This window comes from Pipistrellus hanaki (genome assembly GCF_964339955.1).
Source record: "Pipistrellus hanaki genome assembly, chromosome: 11".
Taxonomy (NCBI): domain Eukaryota; kingdom Metazoa; phylum Chordata; class Mammalia; order Chiroptera; family Vespertilionidae; genus Pipistrellus; species Pipistrellus hanaki.
In genome coordinates this window covers 39,176,725-39,193,067 of record NC_140513.1, presented here as the reverse complement: position 1 = coordinate 39,193,067, position 16,343 = coordinate 39,176,725, and the positions used below count along the sequence as shown (strand labels likewise).

General features: G+C 36.5%; 1 protein-coding gene across 9 annotated transcripts in view; it reads left to right on the top strand.

Annotated features, from left to right (window-relative positions):
- CFAP95 (cilia and flagella associated protein 95) overlaps positions 1-16,343 on the top strand; it is a 108,560-nt gene that overhangs the window by 59,195 nt on the left and 33,022 nt on the right. For 8 of the 9 annotated variants that reach the window (XM_084899559.1, XM_084899561.1, XM_084899556.1 and 5 more), the window contains one exon: positions 7,727-8,152. The exons of the other annotated variant lie outside the window; for it this stretch is intronic. In XM_084899559.1, coding sequence (XP_084755685.1) covers positions 7,727-7,912 — 186 coding nt within the window. In that variant the 3' untranslated portion in view covers positions 7,913-8,152. Of the gene's footprint in view, positions 1-7,726; positions 8,153-16,343 lie in introns of those variants that run through there. 9 annotated transcript variants of the gene reach the window in all.

The window sequence follows — 16,343 nt, the reverse complement described above, 5'->3', positions numbered from 1 at the left end:
CTAAGCCAAAGTAATTGATTTTTGAGACTTTTTTTTAGCACTGCTTTTTAGCACTCCTATTTAAATGAATGGTTGCATTACATTCTTATAGGATACAAAAATATCTTAAATTTTAAGTGGATGACTAAATAACAGCAACATAGTGACTGAAGTTATCTTGCATTTAAACAAGTATCTATATATATAAAAGCCTAAGAGACTGGCTGACTAACCAGCTGTTAGGTATGATGCGCACTGACCACCAGGGGGCAGACACTTAACGCAGGAGTGGAAACCACAGGCATGGAAACATGGACCAGATTGATGAATCTCAGAGGGAAGAGGGGAATAGGGGGGGAAGAGATTAACCATAGATCTTATATACATACTAGAGGCACGGTATACGAATACGTGCACCAGTGGGATCCCCCTGCCTGGCCTCTCCGACATGCTCCGAGGAGCCCTGGATTGTGAGAGGGCACAGGCCAAGCCTAGGGACTCTGCCAGTGTATGAATCTGTGCACCAGGCCTCTAGTATACTTCATAAAATACTAACATTTTTTTACATGCAGGTAATTTTTTACTTGCTAGGAATTTTATCATATCGCCTTAGCATAAATAGTTCACCACTCACTCAGGCTACCACTTTTGCAATTATACAATCTTAAAATATCTGGATTCATACTACTTCAAATTTTGTGCATGAATTGAGACTTTTATCAATTTTTATATGATGGGCTCTTACATTTTCATAAATGCATATTTGCATAAAGTGGGACAGCATTGTGGGAAGCTTAAAGAATATGCAACTAATCATACCAGAGCTCTAGACATAAGTAAGGAAATACAGAGTATGAGAAAGTTATGGAATTATTTCCAAGGAGAGAAATGAATGAGAATTACAAGCTATATCTTCAGAATTTCACTTCTTGCACTGGGTCTTATTATGGCTCACCCAATTTCAGTGAAAGATAGGGGTGTGTTCTCTGAGTGTATAAGTCTTTTTAAAGCTTACCCATCCTTTTCCCAAAAAAACAAAAGAGAGGAAAAGATTCAGAGAAGGTAGGTTGGAGGACTAGTCCATGGCTGGCTGCATGTAGGTTATGTGAGCCTTTTGGACAGGGGACAAGTCTTTGGCCCCATCCTTCCTTCCTGCTGTCTGGTAGTTTGATTTCTAACACCCATATTTAGAAGCTAGCCAACCTTGTTATTGTTAATATTCTTGAAATTATTGTCAATAAATGAATAAGTGTTATTATACAAAACTAAAGCATATGATATTTATTTTTTTCTGGGAAGTACTTTTTGTCCTCTATATTCTATTTTAAGCAAAATTTTCTGCATATTAGGTGCCAAAAGTATCTGCCTTGAGATGGTTTTGGATGTTATATTATCACCACCATTTCCTGGTTTAGCTAGGAGTTTCCATCAATTAATATAGTTAGCTTTTCAAAATGGTATCTGCACTTTTTCATTGGGGTAAAATACACATGATGTAAAAGGTACTATTTTAACCCTTTTTCAGTGTACAATTTAGTGATAAAAGTATAGTTACATTGTTGTTATTTTTATTTTTTAAGATTCTAAATAAATGAAAACATTATTGTAATGTGGGCCCTAGGCATTATTGGGCTTTTCCTGTGCTTCATGGCTGAGTGGGCCTTTTGGAAGTTTAACACCTGTCTAACCAGGACTTGCTTAATTTGATTGGCTGGTGTTGTATTGATTGAGAAATACTCTGAGTATCATCCCAAACAAAAATGCATCTTAGATAGGAGTTGGAAGTGGGCAGCATCATTAGGAGCCCTTTATTGTTCAATTAGGCTCATTCACATGAAAGGAACTCCCCTAAGCTTGGAGTTGCCTTTACTTTTCTGCCTCCTAAGAAGGGCTTTGCCAAACCTCTGCCCAAAAATTAAGTCTGAAATGTAACTAGGTAATGTTCCAGGCCTTGTGATGTGTCTTCTCAGGACTTCCACAGCTTCCCCCAGTTATTTGGAATACAATAGGATTTGCCTTATTGATTACCCTCAATACGTGGGTGGGCCTTGTCCAATCAGTTGATACTTGCCTTAAGAGCAAAAACCTGAGGTTTCTTGGCAAAGGTATCCTGCCTCAACAGTTGTAATATAGAAATCCTGCCTAAGTTTCTAGTTTCTAGCCTTACATTCATGTGAGCCAGTTCCTTGAAATCTCCCTTTCCCTCTATCTCATCTTCATGGTATAGACAGAATGATATTCATGAGCTCTCTGGCTCTCAAATTCTACTATTTAATTTGATTCTCTTTTATTCATCCTATCTCTTTCGTTAATCCTGTCCCATCCTAATAGTCATTTATTTATGACCAAGTAACCTTTTTGATTAAGGATTTTGGCAGATATTGAAATCAAGTCTACTTAAAAATTAGAAATAAATATTATAATTTTTGTTCATCTTGTGTATCACCAACAATTGAGAAATGATGGGTATCTATTTTCAGGAAACTCAGTTCTTGATTATTTTGGTATTATGTCCTTTAGTAAAAAGAACCCTATTTTTTTTGAAGTTATATTTGCACTTATATTGGCTTCTGAAGTTAAGAAACCATGGTCTCCTTTCTGGTTAAGTCATAAAGTTCAGTTCTACTTCAGGTAACTTAAGATAGTGGAAGACTTCATTTTCTTCTTTTTTTCTTTAATTTGTACAGTGAACATATTTGACTTTTGTAATGGAGACAAAAAATTTAAATTGAGAATCCTAAGCCTCAAATTTTTACCTAACTGCACTGTTACACATATAAAACAATTGCAGATGTCCTCACATAATACACTGAGTGATCAGATTATTATGATCTCTGAATGCATAATAATCTGGCCTCTCTCTCTCTCTCTCTCTCTCTCTCTCTCTCTCTCTCTCTATATATATATATATATATATATATATATATATATATATATTTAAAGATCATACTGTTCTCAGGCCTGGTGCATGAATTCGTGCATGGGTGGGGTCTGGCCAGCCTGGCCAAGTGGAGGGGACAAGGGTGGTTGTTCAGCCTGCCTGCTGGTGGAATTCCTGTTGGAGGGGACAATTTGCATATTAGCCTTTTATTATATAGGATATACACTGAGTGACCAGATTATTATGCATTCAGAAATCATAATAATCTGGACACTCAGTGTATAGACTGAGAAATAAGAAGAATTATATTTATTTTTATGTGATTGAAATGATAGAACCAATAAAAATTTATGCATTAAAAAGAAAAAAAATTAGTCAATTGCTAAGGTTCAGTAGTATATTGCTTAGTTTTTTATGCTGGCCATTACTAGAGAGTGTGTGATATTGTCAGCTTATTTTGTGAAATATTTGTTCATGTAAATCCCCATATTTTTCTTTGTGATGAAAACTTACTATGTTGACTGGACTCATTAATAACATAAATGTTTATATTTAAACTCACAGCCTAAACTTCTTTGCACTCCCTATGACTACTTTCCTTCATTTGAATACCTGCATTTGTTACAAGCACTTTTTATTTGTAATATTATAATATATCAAATAAAAAAGGATGATGAATGTTTCTTAAATATGTAACAAAATATATATAATTAATTATATATTTAATATTGCTGTGTTTGCCGATTACTCTTATATTTGTAATTAAATCATCAGGAGAAAAAAATGCCCAGTAGAAATGACATCATTTTATAAGTAGGAAAGGAGATGAATGAAGGGATCTGTCTGAGAAGCCTATGTCCTGTGATCCCAGGGTTGAGAAAGCAGATTTAGCTCTAAGGGAATTTTCTTTTCCTCCCACATCACTCTGCATGTGTGCTTAGAAGACAACCTTATTAGGGGAAGACAGGTCTTTAGTCAAATGCATATAAGTGCTAAAGAATTTTATACACAATGTATACTGAAAATAATGAAACGAAATATCACTGCAGTCTGCTATTATGTCTACTTTCATTCCATCCAATGTGACATTCACATTAAGTTTGCTGCCTAAAATGTCTTTTCAAGAGTAACTGGAGAACCCTAAATGAGCATACTTAAAGGCTTGCTAGGGTAGAATGGTCTTTGTTGCATGAATGCCAGGTGGCTAATAGCTGTTTGTAATGATGGACACAAGGTTAGTTCACAGTGACTGATTTGGCCAGGAAACATAACCCATTATGCATTTTTATGGATGATCTGGATGGAGGAATTGAGCTATGCTTTTAAAATATCTTATAATAGTAAATTAGACAGAGTTACTGATATTCAGAAAGCAGGCCTAAAAGGGAAAGTGACCTTGAAAATAAAACTATCAAAAACAAAAGGTCCTAAGCATGAAATCAAATAAGAATAACCAGAGAACAATCCCTTGGAAGATTGGGAAAAACTGGATGAGTACTGGGTATCTTTTGATTAAAAAATAGCAATATAATTTTATTCTGGGAAAAAAGAAGGTTTGGGAAATAATGGTGCCTTGTGTAAGAATATAATACAAAAACTGGTTTGGCCCAGTGGATAGAGCGTCAGCCTGCAGACTGAAAGGCCCCAGGTTTGATTCTGGTCAAGGGCACGTACCTTGGTTGCGGGCACATCCCCAGTAGGGTGTGTGCAAGAGGCAGCTGATCAATGTATCTCTCTCATCGATGTTTCTAACTCTCTATCCCTCTCTCTTCCTCTCTGTAAAAAAATCAATAAAATATATTTTAAAAAAAAGAAAGAAAAGAATCAGAGATGTTCCATAGCCTCAAACCTATGGGAGAGGTAACACTATTAAAAAGAATAAGACAGACATGGAGATGGGGAGAACTTGTTTCAGGAGGAGGAGATGAGTCAGATTTTAGACATTTTTAATTAGAGATGACATCAGCACAAAATCTTTATTTGGAAGGCAGTGCTGTGGAACAGATGGCCTGGAGGGAGGTCTGTGCCCTATGCACAGCAGTGATCATTGACTGGGAAAAATAGGCATAAAGAACATTATTGGGATCATGAATTATATTTGAATATAGACTGTGGATGACATAATTATACTGCATCAACCTTCCTGAGGTTGAACACGTTACCCTAGCTATAAAATCCTGTTCTTAGGAAGAGCATGAATTATTTAGAGGTAAAGTACCATGAGGTCTCCAGCCTAATGGTAAACAATTGGTGACTCTGAGTCAAGATTATATGGGAGCTCCCTGTGCTGTTTTTGAACTTTCCTGTAAATTCAAAATTAGATAAAAATATGTTTCCAAAAAAAGTGATGGCCTGCCTTCTCCTGACTGCCAGCACCGGTTTCCTTCTGGCACCCGGGACCCGGACTTCCCTTGCAGCCCCAGCTTCGTCCGGGAAGGTTGTCCAGAAGGACATCTGGTCTAGTTAGCATATTATGCTTATATTATTATAGATACTTCTCGGTGTTCAAGTCAAAGAGACTCTGCCTGATTAAAGTCTAGATAGGGATGGATATATTAGGAAACTGTTTCTGCTATCCTTTTCCCTTATTTTCTTCTTCCTACATTCTCCAGACAGACTCTTCCTTATATTCCTGCTCTTTTTTCCAGCTCTGTTGAAGCCTTATAGGCAAAGGATATTTTTCTTCACATTTAAAGAACTCTATGAGCTGATTCTTCCAGGTTTGATCATTGATATTCTGAAGTCTGTAAGTCTGTGAGTTAAATTACAAGGGGTGTGTGTGTGTGTGTGTGTGTGTGTGTGTGTGTGTGTGTATCTGTGTACCCATGATCCAGTGAAGTTAACACACAGAAAATTAGCCATCACATCCATTAATAGTCACTCCTCATCCTTCTCCATCTCCTAAAAAACTACTTTTTTTCTCTGTGAACTTGCCTATTTTGTACATTTTATGTAAGAAATCATACACTGTGTGGTACTTTGATTTAGCGTTTACCACTTGGCATAATGTTTTATATGTTATAACACCTACCAAATATTCCTTGTATTGCCAAGTAATATTTCATTGTGTAAACAGACCACATTTTGTTTATTCATCCATTAGTTGATATTGTAAATAGTTGAGATCCATTTCTAATTGCACTTCCTAAATCCAGTCCTTTGCACCTTCAATCTTTAGTATACCTTCTGTTACCAGAATCCTTTTCCTAAAACATCACATTTAATCTTGTCATTCACATTATCAAAATGAATCATCATCTTTGAATAAGAGGTGCAAAAGGAACACATTGACCTTTCATTTGACACTCTTCAGTTTGATGGCAGCTGAGATAGGAATAGCAGATCCTGCCTCCCACTGAGAAGGCAGTTTTGGACAGTGATACTTAAAATCTGTTTAAAGGTCCTCTACCTGATCAAAAGCAACTAAACAAACGAGCCCCAAAGAAATAGACCCCAACAACAAAAAGCAAAAGCCCAAACTATGTAGAAAGGAACATGGATAAGATGTAGGTTTAGGATTTTATTGTTTATATATTTTTTCATCTCTTAATTATTAAGAATTTCATGAGGATCCTGGAGGGATAATGGATCTTATAGTTAAGTTGGTTAGTTTGAAGTCCTGGCTGAGGCACTTAATACTGGCATTCTTTAAATTTCCCCCTTATGAGATTTTAAGCAGATTATCTTTTCTTATATGTAAAATGAGAGCAGTAGTTTGTATTTTAGAGCTCTGTTATGAATTAAAAGATATAAACACTCAACTACTATGCCCATGGCACTCAGTAAAAAAATAGACACTATAATGATTGTTATGGTTGAGCATTTGGTTAAAGTTTTAAATTGTTTTAAATAAAGCTAATCTAAGATTTGAACTATGTTTAGATGTTCTTTCATTGTTTTATAGATTTTGATGGTTTAATTTCATTATTGTTCTAGTGCTTTAAAATTTGTACCAATTAAAGGGAGAAATTGTATAATCAGTTCAAGGGCTTTATGTTCGTTATCTGTCATTACCCTTGGTGTAATCTAAAATAATCATTATTTCCTTGGGAAATGGTCAATAATAGTGTCTTATTTTATTACTAGAGGCTCAGTGCACAAGTGGGGTTCAGCTGGCCCACCCTGATGGGGGCCCATTGGGCCGGGACAGTGCACAGGTGGTTGGCCTGCTGGCCCTGCTCCCAACTGGGCTGTTGGGGGTCAATTGGGGGACAGGCCTGATGGGAGTGGGGCCGATCAGGGCCTGGATCGGCTGGTTGGCTGCCTCAGTGCGTGTCATAGCCGCCGGTTGTTCTGGTCATTCTGGTCACTGGAGATATATATCTTAGAAGCTTTTATGAAGTGCTGTAAGGGTAAATACCTTACATACTATATTGGATTATGCTGAGGTAAATTTCTCAATAGGAATGAATCTTTGAACTTGGCATTTACTGGCAAGTGTGACTTGATAGCAGTTATTAAAGATATAGCCCAATTATTCTTTAGAATAATTATAACACATTAATTTAAAAAAGGTGTTGAATGGTAGATAAATTGTTAATTGCTTGGGGCTTACGTAGATGATCATAAAATTGTATCTATCTAAATTTATGGGCTAGAACAATTTTAAATGTATAACAATTTATTTTTAGTTTTATAAAACAATCATGAACTAGTTTCTTCTTTCAGAATTATAAGTACTTATAAATGCAATAGCCATTTTTTTCTCATTGAGGTATTTGTAATTTGAGAGGTTAAATTAATCAATTGTTTGAAAATTAACCTTTGTTCATAGTAAGACTAACATACTAAAGATCAGCTTTTAAACATCACTCCTTTTTACATATTTCAGTTATTCAGTATCACTTCTTTTCCCCCCTCCTATAGGATTACCCTTGTCAAGATGATTACTCAATAGTCCACAGAAAATGCTGTTCTCAGTTCACAGATCTAAATGGTTCCAAAAGATATGGCATCAACACTTGGCATGACGAGAGTGGGATTTACGCTAATGCAGATGTCAAACGAAAGCTCTACCCATCAACTGGTGGTCCTATTCTCCCATTTTCATAATAATTTATGAAATCAGATTCTCTAACTAATGAAAGAATAATTGATTTAGCAGTTCATTTTTTTTATCCCAACAAATGCAATGGAAATAATACTTTAGTAGTTTTCTTTAAAATCAATATCTTATATTCTAGACCAGTGTGTATAATCTTCTTTTTATAAATTACTCTGGAATTTTTCACAGTTTAATACGCATACCACTAAAGGAATACAACACAATTCTAGTTAGCTGATGGAATTTTATTTTACTTATGAACTATATTTATTTGAATTTTATTAGAAAAAAAATGCATAAACCTAGGACAATCATGCTTATGATTAGGGTGTGGCTAATTTTTAAAAAGTGAGCTATCAAATTCCACTATTAAGTGAATGAAAATAAAGGTGACATTCAGATTTGACATGAAACTCCAATGGTGGAAATTTGGATAACACTGGCACTATAATAATGTTGAGTGTGTGTGTGTGTGTGTGTGTGTGTGTGTGTGTATGTGTGTGTGTGTTGAAGTGTCTGTGGACTTTGATTTTTTATGATGGCTAGCTTCACTGTGGATGGTTTATTCAACACAGTATTTTTCCTTATTCAAAATAACACCATTTTAGTGTATGGAATAGCGGAGATGTAGACAGAATCTTGGTGAAACTTTAGGGGTTTGATAGGAAAGTCCAATCATCTAGAGTTATATTTAGAAGAAATTCTAGAAGTTGTTTTGACTCACCCTCTAATTTTATAGGTGAGAAAACAGAGACCAACAGACCAACATTTAAGTAATTTGCCTAGGGTTACATAAATAAATTCTAGTTGATCTTTGAGGTGCATTTGAACTCTAATTTCTTCTGTAGATGGGTTTAATTATTTGGTTGGCTGAGGCTAAATTTATTCTCATTATGTCTTTTAAAAATAAATCCATTTCATAATAAGTGCATTTTAGCACTGCCTCCAACTCTTGATTAGCAAATATGAGAAAACCTATAAGCTTTGTGAATGGAGAAATGATAATTAATAAAGAAAATGCAGCCCTGTCTGGTGTTTCTAAGTGGTTAGAGCCTCAGCCTCCCTGCACTGAGGGGTCTCAGGTTTGATCCCAGCCAAGGACATGTACATGGGTTGAGGTTCCATCCCAGCCCTGGTTAGGGTGCATGTGGGAAGCAACCAATTGATGTGTCTCTCCCACATCAATGTTTCTCTCTCTCTCTCTCTCTCTCTCTCTCTCTCTCTCTCTCTCTCTCTCTCTCTCTCTCTCCCTCTCTCTCTCCAGCCTCCACTTCTCTCTTTTCCCTTCAACTCTTTCTAAAAAGCAATGGAAAAATTATCCTCTGGTGGAGGATTAACAAAAATGCAGATATGCCAGGCCAATATTTACCAGCAAAGTTTTACTAGAATTTCTTGCTACTTTAAACTGTGTCTGAATATAGGGTGTGCCAACAAAATGTATACACATACTTTGAATAATTATAAAGGCCGTGTTTATTAAAACATATTTCCATTTTCAAAATTGAGCTATTAGCTGTTAAACTATCTATACATTTTTTGGGACACCCTGTGTATATAAATATGTGTATTATGTGTGTGTGAATATATATATATGTACTGCTGGCATCACCCCAATCTCTGTCTTCATCTTGACATGGCATTCTCTCTCTGTGCATATGTGTTCAAATTTTCCTTCTTATAAGGACAATAGTCATATTAGAGTAGGGTTCCAGACTAGTTTAGTATTATCTCATTTTAACCTCAGTGTCCAACAACAGATGAATGAGTACAGAAAATATGACATATACTGCACAATGAAATATTATTCAGCCATAAAAAAGAAAAACAGGGAAATCCTGCCATTTTTAGAAACATAAATGGCCCTTGAGGGCATTATGCTAAGTGAAATAAATCAGACAGAGAAAGATAAATACTGTACAATCCTACTACCGTAGTATGTAGAATTAAACAACAAACAAGCAAATAAACAAACAGAACTCATGGATTCAGAAAATAGACTGGTGGTTGTCAGAGGGGGTGCGGATGAAATGAATGAATGGAGCCAAAAGGTATAAACTTCCTATTATTTCTGAATAGGGTCAGATTGTGAAGTACCAGGGGTTAGAATTTCAACATATGAGATTGAGGGAGAGGGCAATTCAGTTCAAACCAGAACACTTCTCAAGAGAGTAGTCCTCATTCTTTCAAAGTGTGTAAACTTTCCTGCACAAGGGAATGAAGGCTATAGTCTACAAGCTTTTTCCTCTCTCGTGATCAAACCAAAATACTATTGTTAACTAATGGATTAAAGCCTTGAATATAAGACCTGATGTCCTAAAAACACCTACAAGAAAACATCGGGGCAAGCTCCTTTCCATTGATAGTAATGATGATTTTTTGCTTTGACACCAAAATCAAAGGCAACAAAGGCAAAACGAAACAAGTGGGGCTACATAAAAAATGTTCTGTACATCAAAGGAAACCCGCAACAAAATGAAAAAGGCAACCTGCAGAATGGGTGAAAGTATTTGCAAATGATATATCTTGTAGAGTTACTATTTAAAATATATGAAGACTGTATAAAACTGAATAAAAATTTTTGTTTAAAAAATGGGCAGAAAAACTAAAAAGACACTTCGCCAAACACTACATGCCAGTGACCAACAGGTGCATGAAAAGATATTCCACATAATTCATCATCAGGAAAATGCAAATGAAAACTACAACAGGAGATGACTTCACACCTGTTAGAATGGCTATCATCAAAAAGACAATAGATAACAAGTGTTGGTGGGAATGTGGAGAAAAAGGAACCTTTGTGCTGTATTGGTGGGAAGGAAAATTGGTGCAGTCACTATGGGGAATATTATGGAGGCTCTTCCAAAACTTAAAAATAGAACCATCCTATGATCCAGCAATTACTCTTCTGGGTATTTATCAAAAGGAAATAAAATTGCCATCTTGAAAAGACATATGCTTCCCCCACCATGTTCATTGCAGCATTGTTTACAATAGCCAAGACATGGAATCAACCTCAGTGTCCAACAACAGATGAATGAATACAGAAAATATGACATATACTACACAATTGAATATTATTCGGCCATAAAAAGAAAAACGGAAATACTGCCATTTTTAGAAACATAAATGGCCCTGGAAGGCATTATGCTAAGTGAAATAAATCAGACAGAGAAAGATAAATACTGTACATTCCTACTAGTATGTAGAATTAAATAGCAAACAAGCAAATAAACAAACAGAACTCATGGATTTAGAAAACAGACTGGTGGTTGTTAGAGGGGGTGCGGATGAAATGAATGAATGTAGCCAAAAGGTATAAACTTCCAGTTATAAAACAAGTAAGTGCTTAGGAAGTAAAGTACAGAATGGTGAGTATAGTTAACAAAACACTATTATAAATTTGAAAGTTGCTAAAAGTGTAAATCTTAAAGTTCTCATCACAAGAAAAAAGAATAATTATGGTGATGAAGGTTAACTAAAATTATTGAGGCAATCATTTATCAATATACACATATACGAAATGTTGTACAACTAAAACTAGTATAATTTTATATGTCAGTTATATCTAAAAAAGAAAAAGACTTTTTTCTTTACTATAAATAAAAAAGTCCCCTCTTAAAAAAAACAATTACCATCCAACCAGTATAGCTCAGTGGTTGAGCATCAACCCATGAACCAGGAGGTCATGGTTCGATTCCTGGTCAGGGCACATGCCTGGTTGAGGGCCCCATCCCCAGGAGGGAGCATGCAGGAGGCAGCTGATTGATGATTCTCTCTCATCATTGATGTTTCTGTCTCTTCCTCTCCCTTCCTCTCTGAAATCAATAAAAACATATAAAGCAATTACCTAGCTGTTGTGATACTTTTCTAGAATACATGTTTTAAAATTTGAACTCAGATACTAATAAGCTGAATAAACATTTGTAAAAACCCTACCACTTGTGATAGACTTGATAGAAAAGGATTAAAATATATTTATTACTAGGAAAACTCTGGTCTTTTGGAGACTTAGTGGTGGTCTCTATGTTACAATTTCTATTGTTTTATAGAAGACTCAGAAATGAGGATTCAGTATCCAAATACTGTTTTTTTCTAGATCAGGCAAACATTTCTATGGAATAAATTATACTGTTTAATGCTTAAAATCTGGCTCCCTCTACTGGAAGATACAAAGGAATGAGCTCCCTTCTTTTAGCCCGAAGTCCAAGAAGCATATACAGGATAGAAGTTCACAACTCATGTTTTCCTATGTTTTTGAATTTATGGAAATTGCCTCACTGACCAATGTGTGGTTTGTAATGAGGAAAAACTTGTAAATATCACTATTTGTAAATCAACCACCAACTGCCCCCCCAACTCCCTGTTAACTGAAGGGAGCGTGCCTCATTTCCCCTGTTGCTGCTGGGGCTGGGGTTCTTGAGGTACTGCTGTAATAAGCACCCAGAGGTCCCCAGGGGAGGATGAGATATAGTAGAAAGGCTTAGTTCTGTGGTACAATTCCCCTGGTTTCCAGTCCCATTTTCCTTAGTCCAGTCATAGAAGAAATGTAACTGGGGCTTCAGCAGAGCTAAAATCAGAGTCAGTGTCCAGAGTTTCCTTTCCATGTTGAAGCCAGGTCCAGTCCAGCTTCAGGCTAGCTTAGCTTGTGTTGGCCGCTGTAGTCCCTCAGCCCACTGTATGTGGGATCCACATGGCTGTGGGCCATATGGCAAATACAAGTACCCAAGAGAGCACACTTCCCTAACAACAAGAGTCCCAAGAGCCCAAGAGAGCACAAGAGCTGGAGCTTCTTTGTTTGAGGGATTATGTATTCCAAATCTTCATGAGCTTGCAGTGGCCTCACCCATTCTGGGCTAGCCATCTCTATCCCCAGGTGTGATTGGCAGGCAAGTATCTTCCCTATGACATCTCAGCTTTACTGGGCATGCGTCTATCTTCCCTATGTGGTTCCCTCCTCCAGTGTTTTGCAGGGAACATGCCTATTATATTTTCCCTTTGTTCCATTTCTGTTATTAATAACTAAATAATTACAATGGTATCATCCCCACTTTGAACAGAGATAATGTTTAATTCAGCTCCTAAAGCAAATAAGAATACGGCCCTGGCATTAATGTTCCTCTCATTGAGACATGGTCTGTTGGTCTGCATTTTGGATTTCAGAGCTGGAAGGAACCCAGAGATCCTCCAATCTAACTTGTTATTTTCCTGGTGGGAAAGCACAGGTGCCGAAAGAGGAAGCAATTTCCTAAAACCATCTGAGAACTTCGAAGTGCATATGACAAATTATGTATGATGCACTTCTCTTAACATTTTACAGTGTTTAATGCATCAGATCAAGTTAATAAATATTTCCCGTGGTGCCTACTATGTGCCAGACACCAAGAGATGTACACAGATGTGTATGATATGATCTTTGCTCCTCAAAGAGCTTATGGTAAATTACATTTTATGATTGATGATCCAGGTTAGACACAGCTGCCTGGTTTACAACTCCAAATGGCCAAATAAATGGCGTTTTCACATTAAGAAGCAATAATTCTTGACAGATGACTGATCATTTCTTTGCATAGCCAGTTAATATCATTGATCAGGTGTTGGCTCCTATACAGCAAGCTTTGGGGCATGACTGGTTTCTGAACTAGAAATTGTCCTTGATGGATGGGCGATATATGTGTTGGGGTGGGATTACAAAATTTTGTTTTTGTTGTAAGTGTAGAAAATGACTTCTGACTATCCTGGTAAACGATCTGAAGTTGCTTTTGAATGGAAATGTCAGCATCTCCAAGTGTAATTGGGAAGCATATCTGCTTATCCAGTTCTATTTATTGGTCCAACAAACTCAGCCCTAAGCCAATCTTGCAATGCTAAGATGCACATGCAAGTCTTTCATAGTAAATTCAGTATATTATTTTTTTATCTGCCCATTCTAACTTCCATATCAGCTGTAGGAGCACCATTCCTATGCATCTATATGCGTTTATAAACCCTCATCTAAGGGTTCCTCTGGTCAGTTAACATTTATTTTGTGTCAGTTTTTTTGTAAGAAACTATCCTGGGTCCCAGGAGCATTGCATAATAATGTATCCATCATAAATGGACATTAATTATTCTTTTCTGCTGTTAGGAAATTTGATGTATCTGGATTCTATGCAAGATGTGAACTTTTTATCATCTGTGACTGTCTCATTCACAGCTAACATCCTCAGAACCTTAGGCAGTGTCTGGTGCATATAGACATGTAGCAAATGTTTAATGAATAAAAAAGTTATCTTTTAATAGCAATCGGTTCTATAGGCAAAAGGCACACATTTGCCACTTGTTGGACATATTGTTTAGAATATCTTTGGTCTCTCTGAGGTTGGCTCACCTGGGTCTGGTCTGCCTAGCAAACCAGCAGAATCTGCCTGGTTGGAGGACTGACCAGGTGACGTGTAACTTGGCAGAAGTTGAGAACATGCTTCTCTGCCTTGGACATCAGCCAACCTGGGGCCAAGTTCAGAAAGTAACTCCTTCTTTCCTTGGATGTGCTATTGTAACTCTCCCTTGTGAGCTGATTTTTCATTTCTATGGTTTGGTTACAGTTTCTTATTTCTTTTTTGGGGTCCTGTATTAAAAGTAAAACAATAGTAGGGTTTGTTAAGATGTCTATCAAATAGGAATTTATTGGCTATCTATATCTATAAAAGCCTAAGCAACCGTTCAACCATTCTACCGTTCGCCTGGTAGCTTATGACACACGATGCCTACCAGAGGGCAGATGCTCTGACCACTAGAGGAGGGAGCCCAATTCTTTGCGGAATCAGCCATGGGTTAGGTTGCTCCTGGGGCATTGTCAGCCCTGAATCTGCTTCACTCACAACCCAGACCCATAGGGGGTGTCAGAGGCCCAGTGCATGGATTCCTGCACCAGTGGGTTCCTCGGCCTGGCCTGTGCCCTCTCACAATCTGGGACCCCTTGGGGGATGTCAGAGAGCCAGTTTTGGCCCGATCCTCACAGGCCAGGCTGAGGGACCCCATCAGTGCATGAATCCATGCGCCGGATCTCTAGTGATATAATGATATCAGGAAATAGCAAGCTCATTGGCTGTTTATTTCCTTGTTATGAATGGAAAGAGTAAATATAGAGATGACTCAGTTGCTATGGATACCAAATCTTTGAGATAATAGAATCTTTTAAACATAATTCAGTTCAGCTATTTAGGCTTTTCTCTTAAATATTATGTCTACCCAATATACTTTTTAAATACAGAAAATTATATCCTTTCCTCACAATATCATAAAGTGTATTTTTAAATTTTCTCTTGAAATATTTTTTCCTATATCTCCTTTTTTCTGCATTAGGAAAGATGATATGGAGAAATGAACTATATTTCTGGCTTTTCTCCTATCTAAGCAGGAGGACTGATTTTGTTGGTTCCACATAATCACACAAATATCACAACATGATTGACTCAGTTGTGATGTTTAGATTTTTTTTTTTAAAAAACTCAATATTTAAAAAAAACAGGTTGATCATAAAAAGGAATATAACCATCTCTTCAGACTTTCATTGGTTCATTGAGTCAGAATTCTTTAAAATAGAATCTGTTTAGGGTGAATAGTTTTGAACACAGCATTAAGTTTACTGATTGTTGTATAGAACACCCACGAAATCTTCAAAATAAAACTCGAAAAGTGGCAATCAGAGTTCAGGAGTATGAAAAAAGTCTATTTCCATGGATAAAAGTAGTTAGACACTGTTAAAAACATACATTTTTAAAGGTTTCAAATGCCAGTTTATTACTGATTTATCTATTTTTCAGGAATTGTTAGAATGAATTTATCAAAACCCAGTACTTTTTTGAACCCCTATTTTGGTTCCTCATTCTTCATTTTAACTTGTTTTACTTTAAAGATGGGTTAGGTGCATTATATAAATTTTTAAATCTATGCAATAAACATTTTTTTCTGGACTGTTTTGTGAGAGGCTGCCATGTTGAAGATAAAAGGGTCAGTTTATGAGTTATAAGGCCTGGATTTTAGTCCCAACTCTATCACTAGTGTATAGCCTCAGATGAGTCATTTAACCTCTCAGGTTTTCATTTCCTCACCCAAAAATTAGAGGTCAGACTACATAATTTTCCAATGCCCCCCTTGAAATTTATCCACATCTCCAATTGATATCCAGCATCAAGGTTAGTAACTGTTTGAAATAATCTCACTGAGTTCGAAATGAAATAGAAAAAAAAAAACATAGAAGTACAAGCTCACTGGCAAACTTTTTTCCAATCCTGCACCACTACATTTAAAATAGTTTTACATTTGCAGTGGAAAATAGAAGGATATAGAACGCATTTAGGTGGATCCTTTCAAAACATTTATTGCTGGTGATACTTTCTCCAGATGGAAAGTAAGTGTGTAAAAGTAATACTGGCTAAAACCGGCATGTATCATTCTCAG